This window comes from Heterodontus francisci, chromosome 13 (assembly GCF_036365525.1).
Source record: "Heterodontus francisci isolate sHetFra1 chromosome 13, sHetFra1.hap1, whole genome shotgun sequence".
In the NCBI taxonomy this organism is placed as follows: domain Eukaryota; kingdom Metazoa; phylum Chordata; class Chondrichthyes; order Heterodontiformes; family Heterodontidae; genus Heterodontus; species Heterodontus francisci.
In genome coordinates this window covers 2,166,313-2,180,767 of record NC_090383.1, presented here as the reverse complement: position 1 = coordinate 2,180,767, position 14,455 = coordinate 2,166,313, and the positions used below count along the sequence as shown (strand labels likewise).

The 14,455-nt window shown below is 41.9% G+C and overlaps 1 protein-coding gene across 5 annotated transcripts in view; it reads left to right on the top strand.

The window, feature by feature from the left end:
- Window positions 1-14,455, top strand: part of wdpcp (WD repeat containing planar cell polarity effector) — a 173,408-nt gene that overhangs the window by 143,263 nt on the left and 15,690 nt on the right. For all 5 annotated transcript variants that reach the window (XM_068044232.1, XM_068044233.1, XM_068044230.1 and 2 more), the window contains one exon: window positions 10,250-10,418. In XM_068044232.1, coding sequence (XP_067900333.1) covers window positions 10,250-10,418 — 169 coding nt within the window. The remainder of the gene's footprint in view (window positions 1-10,249; window positions 10,419-14,455) is intronic.

Genomic DNA, 14,455 nt, shown 5'->3' with positions numbered 1-14,455 from the left:
AGCTATCAGTAGCCTTTTGATAGCTTGCCCAAGGAGTCATTCAGGTGTATGACCCAGACAGTGAATATTGGTGGGCTGTTCTACCATGTGGGGGCTGGGAGCAATGGCTTCACAACCAAATGCAATCCTCTCCATTGGGGGAGACTAAACGCAGATTGGGTGACTGCTTTACACAACACCTCCATTCAGTCTGCAAGCATGACCCTGAGTTTCTTGTCATCTGTCATTTTAATACTCCGGTCCATTCCCACTCTGACTTTTCTGTCCTCCGCTTCCTACGCTGTTTCAGTGAAGCTCAACGTAAGCTCAAGAAACAGCATCTGATTTTTTGATTAGGCATTCTACAGCCTTCCGTACTCAACATTGAATTCAGCAATTTCAGATCATCATCTCTTCCTCCATTTTGTTTTGTGATTTTGTTTTTGGACAGCAGCTGTTTATAATGATTCTCCTTTCCCATTAGACACATCACTTGTTTCTTTTCCCATTATCAACTCCTTTTGCTTGCAGCATCATCCCTTTGCTCAGTTAATCTTCCTGTCTTCCACCCTATCTCAGACCTTCCCTTTTGTTCTATCCTCCCCTTTCCCCATCTCTGTACTTGCTTTAAACCTGTCACATCTCTAACTTTTTCCAGTTCTGATGATAGATCATTGACCTGAAACGTTAATTCTGTTTCCCTCCCCACAAATGCTGCCAGAGATGCTAAATATTTCCAGCATTTTTTGTTTTCATTTCAGATTTCCAGCATTGGCAGTATTTTGTATTTGCAATTGTGTTCTCGCTTGACCAGAAATGGAATTGAAGGTTACAAAGACAATGCAATTTTAGATAGATGGATAGTTTATGGAGCACTAAGTGATTCATTATTCAGGACACTATACAATTTGGAGGAGGCTCACAGTTTAATTTTTTTTGAAAATTTTTCTTACATTTACCTGCCTCTGTCAGCAAAAGTTAGTACTTTTGAAAGGGCAGGAGAATGTAAACTGGACATAGTCCTTTGGAGAAAATGGGCTCCAAGTCAAAAGACAATTCTTGACTCCACACTTTGATAGGTTCTTCTGACATCCACAGTGCTAAAGACATTGTAGTGTTGGAAAGAGGGGATGTCCTTGAAGGGGCAAGGACAGAATCCATTTGGTTAGAGATCAGAGGTAAAAAGGGTATGTGCTACTGGGGGTATTCTATAGGTCTCCAAATAGTTAGAGAGAGAGATAGAGGAGCAAATATGCAGGGAAATCACAGAGATGTGCAAAAACTATAGAGTGGTGATATTGGGGGACTTTAATTACCCAAATATCAATTGGGATAATTTTAGAGTAATGGGAAAGGGGGAGGAATTTCTGGATTGTATTCAGGAGAACTTCCTTGATCAGTATGTTCTCCACCCAGCTAAAAAGGAGGCAATGCTGGATCTGGTGCTGGGAAATGAGGTGAACCAAGTGTCTGTGAGGAAACACTTGGGTAAGAGTGATTATCATATCATAAGGGGTGGCGCAGTGGTTAGCACCGCAGCCTCATAGCTCCAGCGACCCGCGTTCAATTCTGGGTACTGCCTGTGTGGAGTTTGCAAGTTCTCCCTGTGTCTGCGTGGGTTTCCTCCGGGTGCTCCGGTTTCCTCCCACATGCCAAAGACTTGCTTGTTGATAGGTTAATTGGCCATTATAAATTGCCCCTAGTATAGGTAGGTTGTAGGGAAATATAGGAACAGGTGGGGATGTGGTAAGAATATGGAATTAGTGTAGGATTAGTATAAATGGGTGGTTGATGGTCGGCACAAACTCGGTGGGCCGAAGGGCCTGTTTCAGTGCTGTATCTCTAAACTAAAATAAGGTTTAGACTCGCAAGATAAGCAAGGAACAATATAAGGTTAAATGGCTAGATTAGAAGAGGACTAATTTCAATGCAATAGGATGGGATCAAGCCAGGATAAAATTGAATGAAAGACTAACAGGAAAAACTATAATGGAACAATGGGTTATCTTTAAGGCAGAGATGCTTCAGGTACAGACTAGGTACCTTCCAACAAGGGGGGGAAGGTCGGGGAACCTAAAAACAGGCCTCCTTGGATGATGATGCAATAAAGAAATAAGTAATTTACAAATGGATATGGAAGGTTAGGTGAATGGGCCAAAATTTGGTGGAGTTTAACGTGGATAAGTGTGACGTTATCCATTTTGGTCGGAAGAATAGAAAGGCAAATTATTATCTAAATGGAGAGAAACTTCAGAGTGCTTCGGTGCAGAGGGATCTGGGTATCATCGTGCATAATTCGCAGAAAATTAGTATGCAGGTGCAGCAGGTAATAAGGAAGGCAAATGAAATTTTGGCATTTATTGCTAAAGGAATAGAGTATAAATGTAGGGAAGTGTTGCTGCAACTGTACAAGGCATTAGTGAGATCACATCTGGAGTATTGTGTACAGTTTTGGTCCCCTTACTTGAAGAGGGATGTAGTTGCATTGGAGGCAGTTCAGAGGAGGTTCACTAGATTGATTCCAGAGATGAGGGGTTTGTCTTATGAAGAGAGATTGAGCAGTTTCGGCCTTTACTCTCTAGCGTTTAGAAGAATGAGAGGAGATCTAATTGAGGTATATAAGATGATTAAGGGGATTGACAAAGTAGACATAGAGAGCATATTTCCTCTGGTGGGGCAATCTAGAACGAGAGGTCATAGTTTTAGGATAAGGGGTAGCAGATTTAAAACAGAGATGAGGAGAAATTACTTCTCTCAAAGGGTTGTGAGTCTGTGGAATTCACTACCCCAGAATACGGTGGATGCCGGGACATTGAGTAAATTTAAGGAGGAGATGGACAGATTTTTAGTTAGTAATGGGTTGAAGGGTTATGGAGAACAGGCAGGAAAGTGGAGATGAGATCAGCCATGATCATATTGAATGGCGGAGCAGGCTCGAGGGGCTGAATTGCCTACTCCTGCTCCTAGTTCTTATGAGGGAGATAGAGATTATGATGAAACAAAAAAAAAGAGGGTATATGATGCATGCCAGGTGAATTCTTCAAGTGTGATCCAGGCCAAATACAATAAGTTGAGAGGGGAGGTGAAGAGGAAAGTGAGACTGGTAAAGAGGGAATATGAAAATAGAATGGCAGACAGTGTTAAAAGAGAACCCAAAATTCAGCATGGTTTTGTGAAAGGGAAATCATGTTCAACCAATTTATTGGAGTTCTTTGAAACAGTAACATGTGCTTTAGATGAAGCGGGGGGGGGGGGGGGGGGGTCTGTTGATGTACTGTTCTTGGATTTCCAGAAGGCATTTGCCAAGGTGCCACATAAAAGCTTATTGCACAAAGTAGGAGCTCATGGTGTAGTGGGAACATATTAGCATGTAGAAGATTGGCTGGCTGGAAGAAAACAGAGTATGCATAAATGGATCCTTTTCTGATTGGCAGGATATGATGAGTGGAGTCCCGCAGGGGTCTCTGCTGGGGCCTCAACTTTTTACAATTTATATCAATGACTTAAATAAGGGGAGTGATGGCATGGTAGCTAAATTTGCTGATGACACAAAGATAGGTAGGAAAGTATGTTGTGAAGAGAACATAAGCAGGTTGCAGATGGATATAGATAGGTTAAGTGAGTGGGCAAAAATCTGGCAGATGGAGTATAATGTGGGAAAATATGAAGTTGTTCACTTTGGCAAGAAGAATAAAAAAGCAGAGTATTACTTAAACGGAGAACGACTGCAAAATTCCGAGGTGCAGAGGGATCTAGGTGTTCTAGTGCATGAGTCACAAAAAGTTAATATGCAGATACAGCAAGTAATAAAGAAGGCTAATGGAATGCTATCCTTTATTACGAAAGGAATTGAAAATAAAAGTAAGGATGTTATGCTTCAGCTATACAGGGGATTGGTGAGACTACATCTCGAATACTGTGTGCAGTTTTGGTCTCTTTATTTAAGGAAGGATGTAAATGCGTTGGAGGCGGTTCAGAGGAGGTTTACTAGATTGATACCTGGAATGAACGGGTTGTCTTAAGAGGAAAGGTTGGACAGACTGGGCTTGTTTTCACCTGGAGTTTAGAAGGGTGAGGGGAGACTTGATTGAAGTTCATAAGTTTTGATAAGGTGAATGTGGAGGGGATGTTTGCTCTTGTGGGTGAGTCCAGAACTAGGGGGCACTGTTTTAAAATTAGGGATCGCCCTTATAGGACAGAGAAGAGGAGAAATTTCTTTCTCTTAGAGGGTTGTGCAACTTTGGAACTCTCTGCTTCAGAATGTGGTGGAGGTGGGGTCATTGAATATTTTTAAGGTCAAGGTAGGTAGATTCGTGTTAGGCAAGGGAATCAAAGGTTAGCAGGGATAGATGGGAATGTGGAATTTGAGACACAAAGAGATCAGCCATGATCTTATTGCAAGGCGGAGCAGGCTCGAGGGGTCGAATGGCCTACTTCTGCTCCTAATTCATATCTTCTACCGGGTAGTAAGAGGTGGAGTGGAGCCTATTTGGGGCAGAGGGTAATATAGACTTAGAAGCACAGGGCTTTGTATCGATGTTTACTAAGGAAGAGGAATCTGACAAAATATCGGTAGAAGCGGAGGGAGTAGAGGCAATGGATAAGGTAAAAATTGAGAGTGTACTGGAAAGCTGGCTATGCTTAGGGTACACAAGTCACCTGGTCCAGATGGCTTGCATCCCAGGTTGCTAAAGCAAGTGGGGGTGGAGATAGCAGAAGGTCTTGCCATAATCTTCCAATCTTCCCTAGATATGGGGGAGGTGCCAGACGATTGGAGAGTGGCAAATGTGGTATCCTTATTCAAGAAAGGGTCTAAAGACAGTCCTTGCAACTAAAGGCCAGTTAGTTTAACATCAGTGGTGGGTAAGGTTTTAGAAACAATAATCAGGAGAAATAAATCAACACGCACTTGGAGAGGTTTCAGTTAATTAAGGCTAGCCAGCATGGATTTGTATAAGGCAGATCATGCTTGACTAATATAATTGAATTATTTGATGAACTAACAGAAGGTTGATGAAGAGAATGTGGTGGATGTTGTCTATATGGATTTTAAGAAAGCATTCGACAAAGTACCACATAAAAGGCTAGTTAACAAAATTGAGGCTCGTGAAATAGAAGTGCCAGTGTTCAGTTGGATTTAAAAAATTGTTTTAAGGACAGAAAATAGCGAGTCGTGGTAAATGGTTGTTTTTCTGACTGGAGGACGGTAGGCAGTGGTGTTTCCCCAAGGATCAGTGCTAGGACCACTGCTTTTTTTTTTGCTATAAATAAATGGCTTGGATCTTAGAATACAGAGTAGAATTTCAAAATTTGCTGATGATCCCAAACTTGGAGGAGTTGTGAACAGTGATTCTTTTAAAATTTGCTTTCATGGGATGTGGATGTCACTGGCAATGCCAGCATTTGTTGCCCATCCCTAATTGCCCTTGACAAGGTGGTGGTGAGCTGCCTTCTTGAACCACTGCAGTCCATCTGGGGCAGGTAAACCCACAGTGCTGTTAGTGAGGGAGTTCCAGGATTTTGATCCAGCGACGGTGAAGAAACAGCGATATATTTTCAAGTCAGGATGATATGAACTGCCTGGAACAGGACATAGGCTAGCAGAATGGGCAGACAAGTGGCAGATGGAATTTAATACAGGCAGGTGTGAGGTGATGCATTTTGGCAGAAGGGATAGGGTGAGGCAATGTAAAATTAATGGTACAGTTGTGAAGAGTGTGCAGGAACAGAGGGACCTGAGGGTGCGTGTGTATAGATCTTCCAAGGTGGCAGGACATATTGAAAGAGTGGTTAATAAAGCATGGGGGATCTTGGGCTTCATAAATAGAGTGCAAAAGCAGGGAAGTTATGCTGCACCTTTATAAAGCTCTGATTATGCCCCAACTAGAGTATTGCATCCAGTTCTGGTCACCACACTTGTGAGGGCCCTTGAGAGGGTACAGAGGAGATTTGCCAGAATGGTTCCAGGGATGGGGGAATTTAGTTACAAGGTAAGTTGGAAAAGCTGGGGTGGTTCTCCCTGGAGCAAAGGAGATTGAGGGGAGATTTGTGAGTGGTGTACAAAATTATGACAGGGCTTATATAAGTTAGTCAAGGAAGAACTGTTTCCATTAGCTGATGGTACAAGAACTAGGGGACACAGATTTAAGGTATTGGGCAAGAGATACAGGGGAATGTGAACAGCGAGTGTAATGACCTGGAACTCACTGCCCACGAGGGTGGTGGAAGCAGAGACACTCTGTTTTCAAAAGGAAATTGGATGGGCACTTGAAGGAAATAAACTTGCAGGGTTATGGGGATCGAACAGGGGAGTGGGACTAATTGGATTGCTCTGCAGAGAGCCGGCATGGACTCGATGGGCTGAATGGCCTCCTTTGCCACAAATGACTCTGACATGTGCATTTTTCAGTAAGAATCCTTACATCGCAATCAGGAATGGTCAATTTGGTTTTAATTTTCCTCTGATCAAGAATGCTTTCAATTGCAGTACCCCTACCATACTAGTACTTTGAGATCAGCTAACTCAGCATTGGCCATGGATGAAACATGGGACCTTCCTATTCTGTATAATGTAATATTATATCAGGAGGTGCATTTATCTATCAGGATATAGGGTAATCCTTTCACTATCTTTTTTGGGAAATGTAGAATTGTATTTACAAATACATGATCGATTAACCTGATTGTACTGGCATTGCCTGATGTTTATTTATTTTTATTTTATTTATTTAGAGATACAGCACTGAAACAGGCCCTTCGGCCCACCGAGTCTGTGACGACCATCAACCACCCATTTATACTAACCCTACATTCCTACCACATCCCCACCTGTCCCTATATTCCCCTACCACCTACCTACACTAGGGGCAATTTATAATGGCCAATTTACCTATCAACCTGCAAGTCTTTTGGTGGTGGGAGGAAACCGGAGCACCCGGCGAAAACCCACGCAGACACAGGGAGAACTTGCAAACTCCACACAGGCAGTACCCAGAATTGAACCCGGGTTGCTGGAGCTGTGAAGCTGCGGTGCTAACCACTGCGCCACCCATGTTTGGCGGTTTCCTGTATTGCACCTTCATTTAATTAATTTTTTGTGCTTTAAATCCTAAAATCTGTTTCTCTGTCCTGCATACTACCTTTACACCATCTAATGGAACAACACAAAATACTTTTTCAGCATTACATGTATATTGTTTTATTTTTACTCATTAGTGCTTTGGTCTAATCATCTTCTGAATTCCTTTCAAAAGTGTGTTATGAGCCATTTACATGTCAAAATAATTGTGGATAAACTGTCTGTAGTAATATTGTAATTTACCTCAGAATTTAAAAACATCCTCTAGGCACCCAGTTGGTAAATCATTGAATCGCAGCATTGATTATCATTTTCCTTCTATGCAAGAGTTTTCTGGTTCTCACATTGGTCACTGGATGGAGCTGTTTATGGTGATGAAAGTGAGGGAGCTCTCATGGGCCTTGCACATTGTGTTTCCTGCTGTACAGTTTGGAGCAGAATTGACTCTCTGCTTCTGCAGAGGCTGGTGACCCTATTTATTCTTTTCTCTCAATTGCACATCTGGAAAGAAATGGATGATTAAAACGGAAAATAAAACTGCACCTAGAACACAACATTTTATTGGATTTTTATCAACCTTGACTAATAACTTGGTCTTGTCAACCATGCTCCTTTTGTAGATCGAATACCATAAGTACAGTAAGTCATAATTGTACTCGCTTAGTGACATAGACTGTCGAGAAATGAAGATCAAAGTCAAATAAACTCTGACTTGCTTCGTATAAAATGTGAGCCTCCAGCAATATATCCTGAATTGACTTGTACCGCTGTTGGATTTATGTATAATGTAGCACATTCCAAACAAGTGGTGGAGTGTTAACATTGACAAAAGTCTTTATGTAGGCATTGTGGTGTATGTAAATTTGCACTTTAGGTGTGCAGTCAGGTATGACATTAACAATTTAACAGTATTTAATTCACATATTTGCAGGGTGTTTGCTGTAAGTCCCTGTCAAAAATGTGAGAGTCAGTTTAGTGAAAATTGTTCAATGGTAAAATAATGCTTAACCCTTCTAAAATCTAAATTGTTTAATTATATATTTCCTTATTGCAGCAAGCTGGCTGGGGAATAAACATAATTGTAAGTTTATGACCTGATCTTGTATTCCCTTGTGAGTTTTTGTGCTCATCAAGATGAGAAATTAAATATTTTTCCACTTTTGGCATCATTGCCAGCACTGAACAATCTCCGGTTAGGTGTCACACCACCAGATGCACACTGAAACTCCCAATACTCTGCCATCTTTCAATACCTTTGGGTCACATTCCTAAACCATGGGGCAGTTTTGTATTATCCACCCATGCCTCTTAAGCCCTGGGTTGAGACTGCCTGTTACAAAATTGAGACCGGATTTCAGATGGGATCCCTAAAACTTGGCGAGAAACTTTAATCCCGTTAGTCTTGGTTCATTTCAAACTTGAAGCCCAGGTGACCCATACATCATACCCATATACCACCCAAGACATTGCTTTTTATTCTTTCCCCATACGCTTAATTTTCTCTTATCCCCTTTTCCTGAAAGCATTTACTCCTTGCAGGGGTTTTATTAGTTACCTAGCAGCACCACAGTCTTCATGTTTTGGCCTTAAGCATTGAGTGGCAACAGGCTACTCTAACATGGAGGCATCACAGCTGGGTGCAATGCAGTGCTCACCCAACTCTATGCATACCCTTCTAGAAAAGTGGCTTGTTTGGTGGGGCAGGGGCAAGGGCAGGGGTGTCCACTTGCTGGCAATCAGGAGCAGGAGCCCTGCCTAATTTTCCCTTCCTTGCCTGGCCCTGAGGCCAACTTTTAATGTCCCTCCCACTGCTTGACTGAGGCCACTGGCTCACAGAAGAGCAGATTGTTCCTGGGACTCTACTGGTTTGTATTGCTCAGCTACTCCTACAGAGTTCGGCTGGTGACCTCAAAATATAAATATCTCAAACTGCTTGTGGATATAATAGAAATTATACAACACATTTCACACAATGGGAATGCATTTTGGCTGCAGACCAGATTAAATATGAAGAGTTTACTGAACAAATATTTACAGCTAAATCTACTTTTGTTCAAAGGAATTAATACAGTACATGTGGGAATGAAAATATTTTGACTTTTCACTTTTGAGACATAATTATTCATTTTTGGTATTCATTTAAATCTGAAGTAACCATTTGTTTTGTATTTTAAAATACTTCTCAGTAATACAAGTTTTTTTTAAAAGCCTCATTTTTGATTAGAGATACAATAACAGAAAACTTCATATGTTTATTTATGCTTAAAACTGTTATATTGATGTGACGAATCAAAGCATTGTCACTGGAGTCTCTATTCAATTACTTATTGCTATTCTCAAGTAAAAACAATTAATTTAAAATCACCATTTGTCTCCAGTTAAAGGAAATTAAAAACTCATTATTTTAGGGAGTATTTTTATTTGTGTTTTTATCAGCAGCTTCCAAAATATCTCCATGTGCATTGTTTACTCTAGTATTTTTTATCAATAAACATTATTGTAGTCCTCCCAAGTTTGCTTTAACTATACAGTATTCATTGCTGACTATGTGGTCTCTACAATGGGGAGACCAAATGCAGATTGGGTGATTGCTTTGTTCAGTCCCTAAGCATGAACCTGAGCTTCCAGTCACCTGTCATTTTAAATCTCCATCCTGTTCCCGCTCTGACCTCTCTGTCTTTGGCCTCCTACATTGTACTAATGAAGCTCAATAGAAACTCGAGGAACAGTATCTCACCTTTTGATTAGGCACTTTACGACCTTCTGAACTTAACATTGAATTCTACAATTTCAGATCATGACCACTGCTGCCATTTCTTTCAACAGCAGGTGCTAGTAATGATTCTGCTGTTGTCATTTAAAGTTCCTCTGTGTCCATCATTTGTTTCTTTACCTGGCCCATTACCATTTATTTTTGCCTTGCACCATCATTCCTATTGTCATTTAATTTCTCCTGCCTTTCACCTGTCACAGACCTTCCATTTGTGCTTTTCTCCTTACCCCTTTCCCTGCCTTTGTACTTGCTTAATACCTGGTACATCTCTAACTTTTTGCATGGACCTGAAACGTTAACACTCTTCCTCCTTCACAGATGCTGTCTGACCTACTGAGTATTTCCAGCATTTTCTGATTATATTTATGCTTTAAATTAATATTTTAATACTTTTTTTCTGATACTTCTGATATTCATAGAAACTCTGGAGTACTTACATGGAGGTGATCCTTTGACGGAAGACAATACTGAACTCCCATCTACATCATTTAATGCTGAAAGATCAAAGGGCAGGAATCCTCCTTCAGGGTCAGGCAGCAACAGCAGCCATTCATTACAGCTTAATGCACAGAACAATCCTTATAGCAGGTGAGAAACACTGTCGCAAGTGATGTCAATCCATCCGTTCATTTTTATGATTTTTTTTAAAGATAAACGAGATCTAAAATTACAGCTTGTCCAGGGTGTGTCAGTGTATTCTGATTTATTTGTGAAATGCACAGTTTACGTGCAGTGGATTCATCAGTATACTTTTTGACCATGAAATGCACAAGTACTTGCCCCACATTGATTTCACCTGTGAGATTTGCCTTGAATGGTATGGCATACGTTTTCTATTGTGATGTATGCAAAGTTACAACACAGGAACAGGCCATTTGACCCAATTAGTCCACGCAGGTGTTAATATTCTACTCAAGCCCCCTCCCATACTTCTTTATCTAACCCTACCAATGTATCCTTCTGTTCCTTTCTCCCTCGTGTTTATCTAGTTTCCCCTCAAATGCATCTATGCTGTTCGCCTCAATTTAGAATGGACGTTTTCGGGTATTTTAGACTGGAATCGCCTACTAACACAACCACCTCTGCTTGACATGCCTTGTTGGTCCTTCTGTTCCTGCAAAAATCTGAGAATCGGGATTCCTGCAGGGGAGCCCACACTCAAAAGGGCTAGGAAGCTTTCAAAGCCAAAACCAAAGATCTTCTGACTCACCTTTTCCCTCTTGAACTCTTTGGTACTTCAATCATAAGCTTTGGATCTGTGGACACTCGGGTTAATTGACCATGATAAGCAACAAGTATAATCATGTCATAAATTATGCAAAATTATGTTTATCTACGTGACATCATTGTCTGATCATTCCAATATTATGAAATTTTGGCTACTTAAGACAGGAGTTTCCACTGCTCACTCCAAGCCTGAGAAGGAAATGTACGAAATAGGCAGAGACCTTTCCAGACTAACTGGCATGTTTATGCTCCGTCATATCCCCAGGGGTCAGCAACATGTCCATACCAGTGTCCGTGGTAAAACATTTTAAGGTCCATGACTGGTAATTTCAGGGCTGAGAAATTTCCTGTTGGCTTCTCCTTTCCGACCAGACTGGCTTAAAAAAAAATCACACTGTCCGTTTCACAGCTGAATTGGAATTTCTAAGCTCAGATCTTTATCCAGCCACCCTACTGTGCAGCTCTATTTATACAGTGGTTAACATGGCTCATTTGTAGCAGATGCACCCTTGTGCCTCAGGACATGTTCACTCACTGTGGTAGGTAGTCTCTTCTGTCTCGCCATCAGATATGGAGTGACCACCATGCTGTCCTAATTCCATGGCCACCTCCTCCACCAGGCTTAAGACATGGAGATAAGGCACTCCACCGGTGGTCTTGACATGCTCTTTCCGATTGTGGGCTGTCTTCTCCTGCAGATACAGTGATGAACAAAGTTAGTCTCCCAGCAGGGGCAAGTCCAAGACCTTTGATGATACTCCAGCGGTCCATGATGCGGACACACATATGCCTCCTGCATGCAGTCCCTCTTGAGGGACTGTGTCGGGTTATACAATGACTGATGTGTGCCTCTCACCAAGATGCAGCCAAGCCTCAGGCAGCATGTCTTGCTGTCCTTCCCCAATACACATGACTGGCTGGTCACTCCCTTTCCACCAAACACTCCCTCTCACTCTGCCACATGCAATGTCCAAAGGGTCCAAAGTGTTTGGAGCACTCACCTTAGCCCAAATCAGGTCATTGACCCACTTCCTGCATTGGATCCACGTCCTGGGGGTGACCCCATGGCTGCTGATCTCCTTTGCAATCTCCATCTAGGCTTGCATGGTCAGGTGGGCAGGTCGCTTCCACCTGTCCCTGGGGAAGAGAACCTCCCACCTTATCCTTGCAGCCTGGAAGAGAATCTTGAGGGAGACATTGCTAAACCGTGGGGCCACCCGGTGTCTTACTTCAGCTGTGGGTGCTGCAGGCTTGTGTTCAGCTCCTTGCCTATTAGGGAGCAGAAGCAGCAGAAGGGGCAGCAGAGAGTACTCAGGAAGGCACTCCTTTAAACCAGGCAGCAGTGAATAAAGGGATGGCAGCGCTTTAAATATGGCACCAGCACCTGCAGTCTTGTCAGATAATGGCGCCATCACGCCTCATTCCCCACCTCTGGTGCTTGATTGCACGGGCCCCATGCCTCCCCTTCCTTAATTGGCTAGCCACCATGTGATCATGGTTGGCTGGCTGCATTTTGCTCGTGCAGCAACAGCACCTGCTTCCAGTACCACCACCAAGACCCCGCGCCATTACTTCAACCTGCCTATTTTTTCTTTCTTTTGCTCATTTATCCTTGTCCGAATTAAATTTCATCTGCCATTTTTCACCAATTTATAGACTTTGTTAAATTCATCTTTTTGCCCCCTGAGTTACATCCTCAGATTCAACTCCTCCTCCAAGGCATGATTTTATATTGAGCCAAATCGCTGCTGCTGCTGGTTGTGGCTCACAGGGTGAAGAGGAAGGATTGCACAGCACTGGGGAGGCCAGTGCATAACACAAACTGCACCTCCCATCCCAGTGTCAAACAAGGTGGAATTAATTAATCAATCAAAAAAATTTCAAAGTTCTTCTGTTCATGTGGGGCTGATCCGTTAAACACTCACCATAATCAGTTCAGAAAGCTGCCTTTATGACACAAAAGTGCTGGGCCAAATAGATCAGGTTTCTACTCTTAGTGGCAAATAGTCACTTTACAGTTATAATGCATTCAAAATAAAAAAGATGCATCGCAGGATGTTTTAGTGTTAACTGTGAGAATGATAAATCTCCTATGAGCTCGATACATTTAAATTCATGGGGAACACAATGTAGTTTAGTTTAAACACTACACCAATCAAGGGGTTTCCTTTCTAAACCTGCCAATCAGATTTTCCTGAGACCAGTATTCAAAAACAGTTGAGATAATTTTTGTTTGGCGTCCCTGCCTAAAATGTAAATGCGTGTATTTTATACAAGGTTCACTCAATTATTCAGAAATAGAGGTTGATTAATACCTGGTTCGGGCATCGCAGCATCGATTCCAGACACAGTGCCCAATTTTAAGCTGTAATTGCTTCCATAAGAACAATGCTGCAAATCTGGATTAAAAGTGCAAAATGCTAAACATATGTTACAGGTTTGTTAGGATCTGAAGGAGAAAATTTCACCCGGGCCTGAAACCAGCACTGGATATCGGGCGCACATCATCAAAACAGCACGGTTTTCACTTATGTTGAAATCAATGATAATTGGGCAGTTGCCACAATGGTTAGTCACTTCACAATGCTGGTTTCAGCCGAGGTAGTGAGTTAAAGATCTGTTTAGTACTTCAGTGTCAGCCGTGGCTCAGTGGGTAGAACTCACCCCGAGCCAGACAGTTGTGGGTTCAAGTCCCACTCCAGAAACTTGAACTCAAAATCTAGGCTGACATTTCACCGCAGTACTGAGGGAGTGCTGCACTGTCGGAAGTGCCAAACCCGTCTTGGATGAACATTAAAGATCCATGGCACCACTGGAAGAAGAACAGGGGAGTTCTCCCTGGTTTCCTGGTCAATAGTTATCCCTCAATCAACATCACAAAAACAGATTACCTGGTCATTAACAAAATATTATAAAGTATTTACAGCCTAGAAACAGGCCAGTCGGCCCAACAGGACCATGCTGGTGTTTATGCTAACCCTTCCTCATCTAATGCCATCAGCATATCCTTCTATTCCATTCTCCTTCATATGTTTATCTTGCTTTCCCTTGAACGCATCTATGCTATTCACCTCGACTACCCACTGTGGCAGTGAGTTTCATATTCTTAACATTTCCCTGTTGTTACATCCGAGGCTGCAGGATTGCACTGTCTTTCTCTAGTTCCACTTATCCACGGGTCACAACATATATTTAAATGTTTTACCCAGTTACCAATACGGCCAATTATATACTTGATCTATTTCAGTTTCAGAATAAAATCCAATAACCAGGTTTCTTTTATAATAAATTAATAATTTGTTGTTTCTTAAACAAAACTTATCAATAAAGATGCAAAACTTTAACAGTTTGAAATATGAAAGTATAAATATATACCCTTCTAAAATAGCCCCAACATA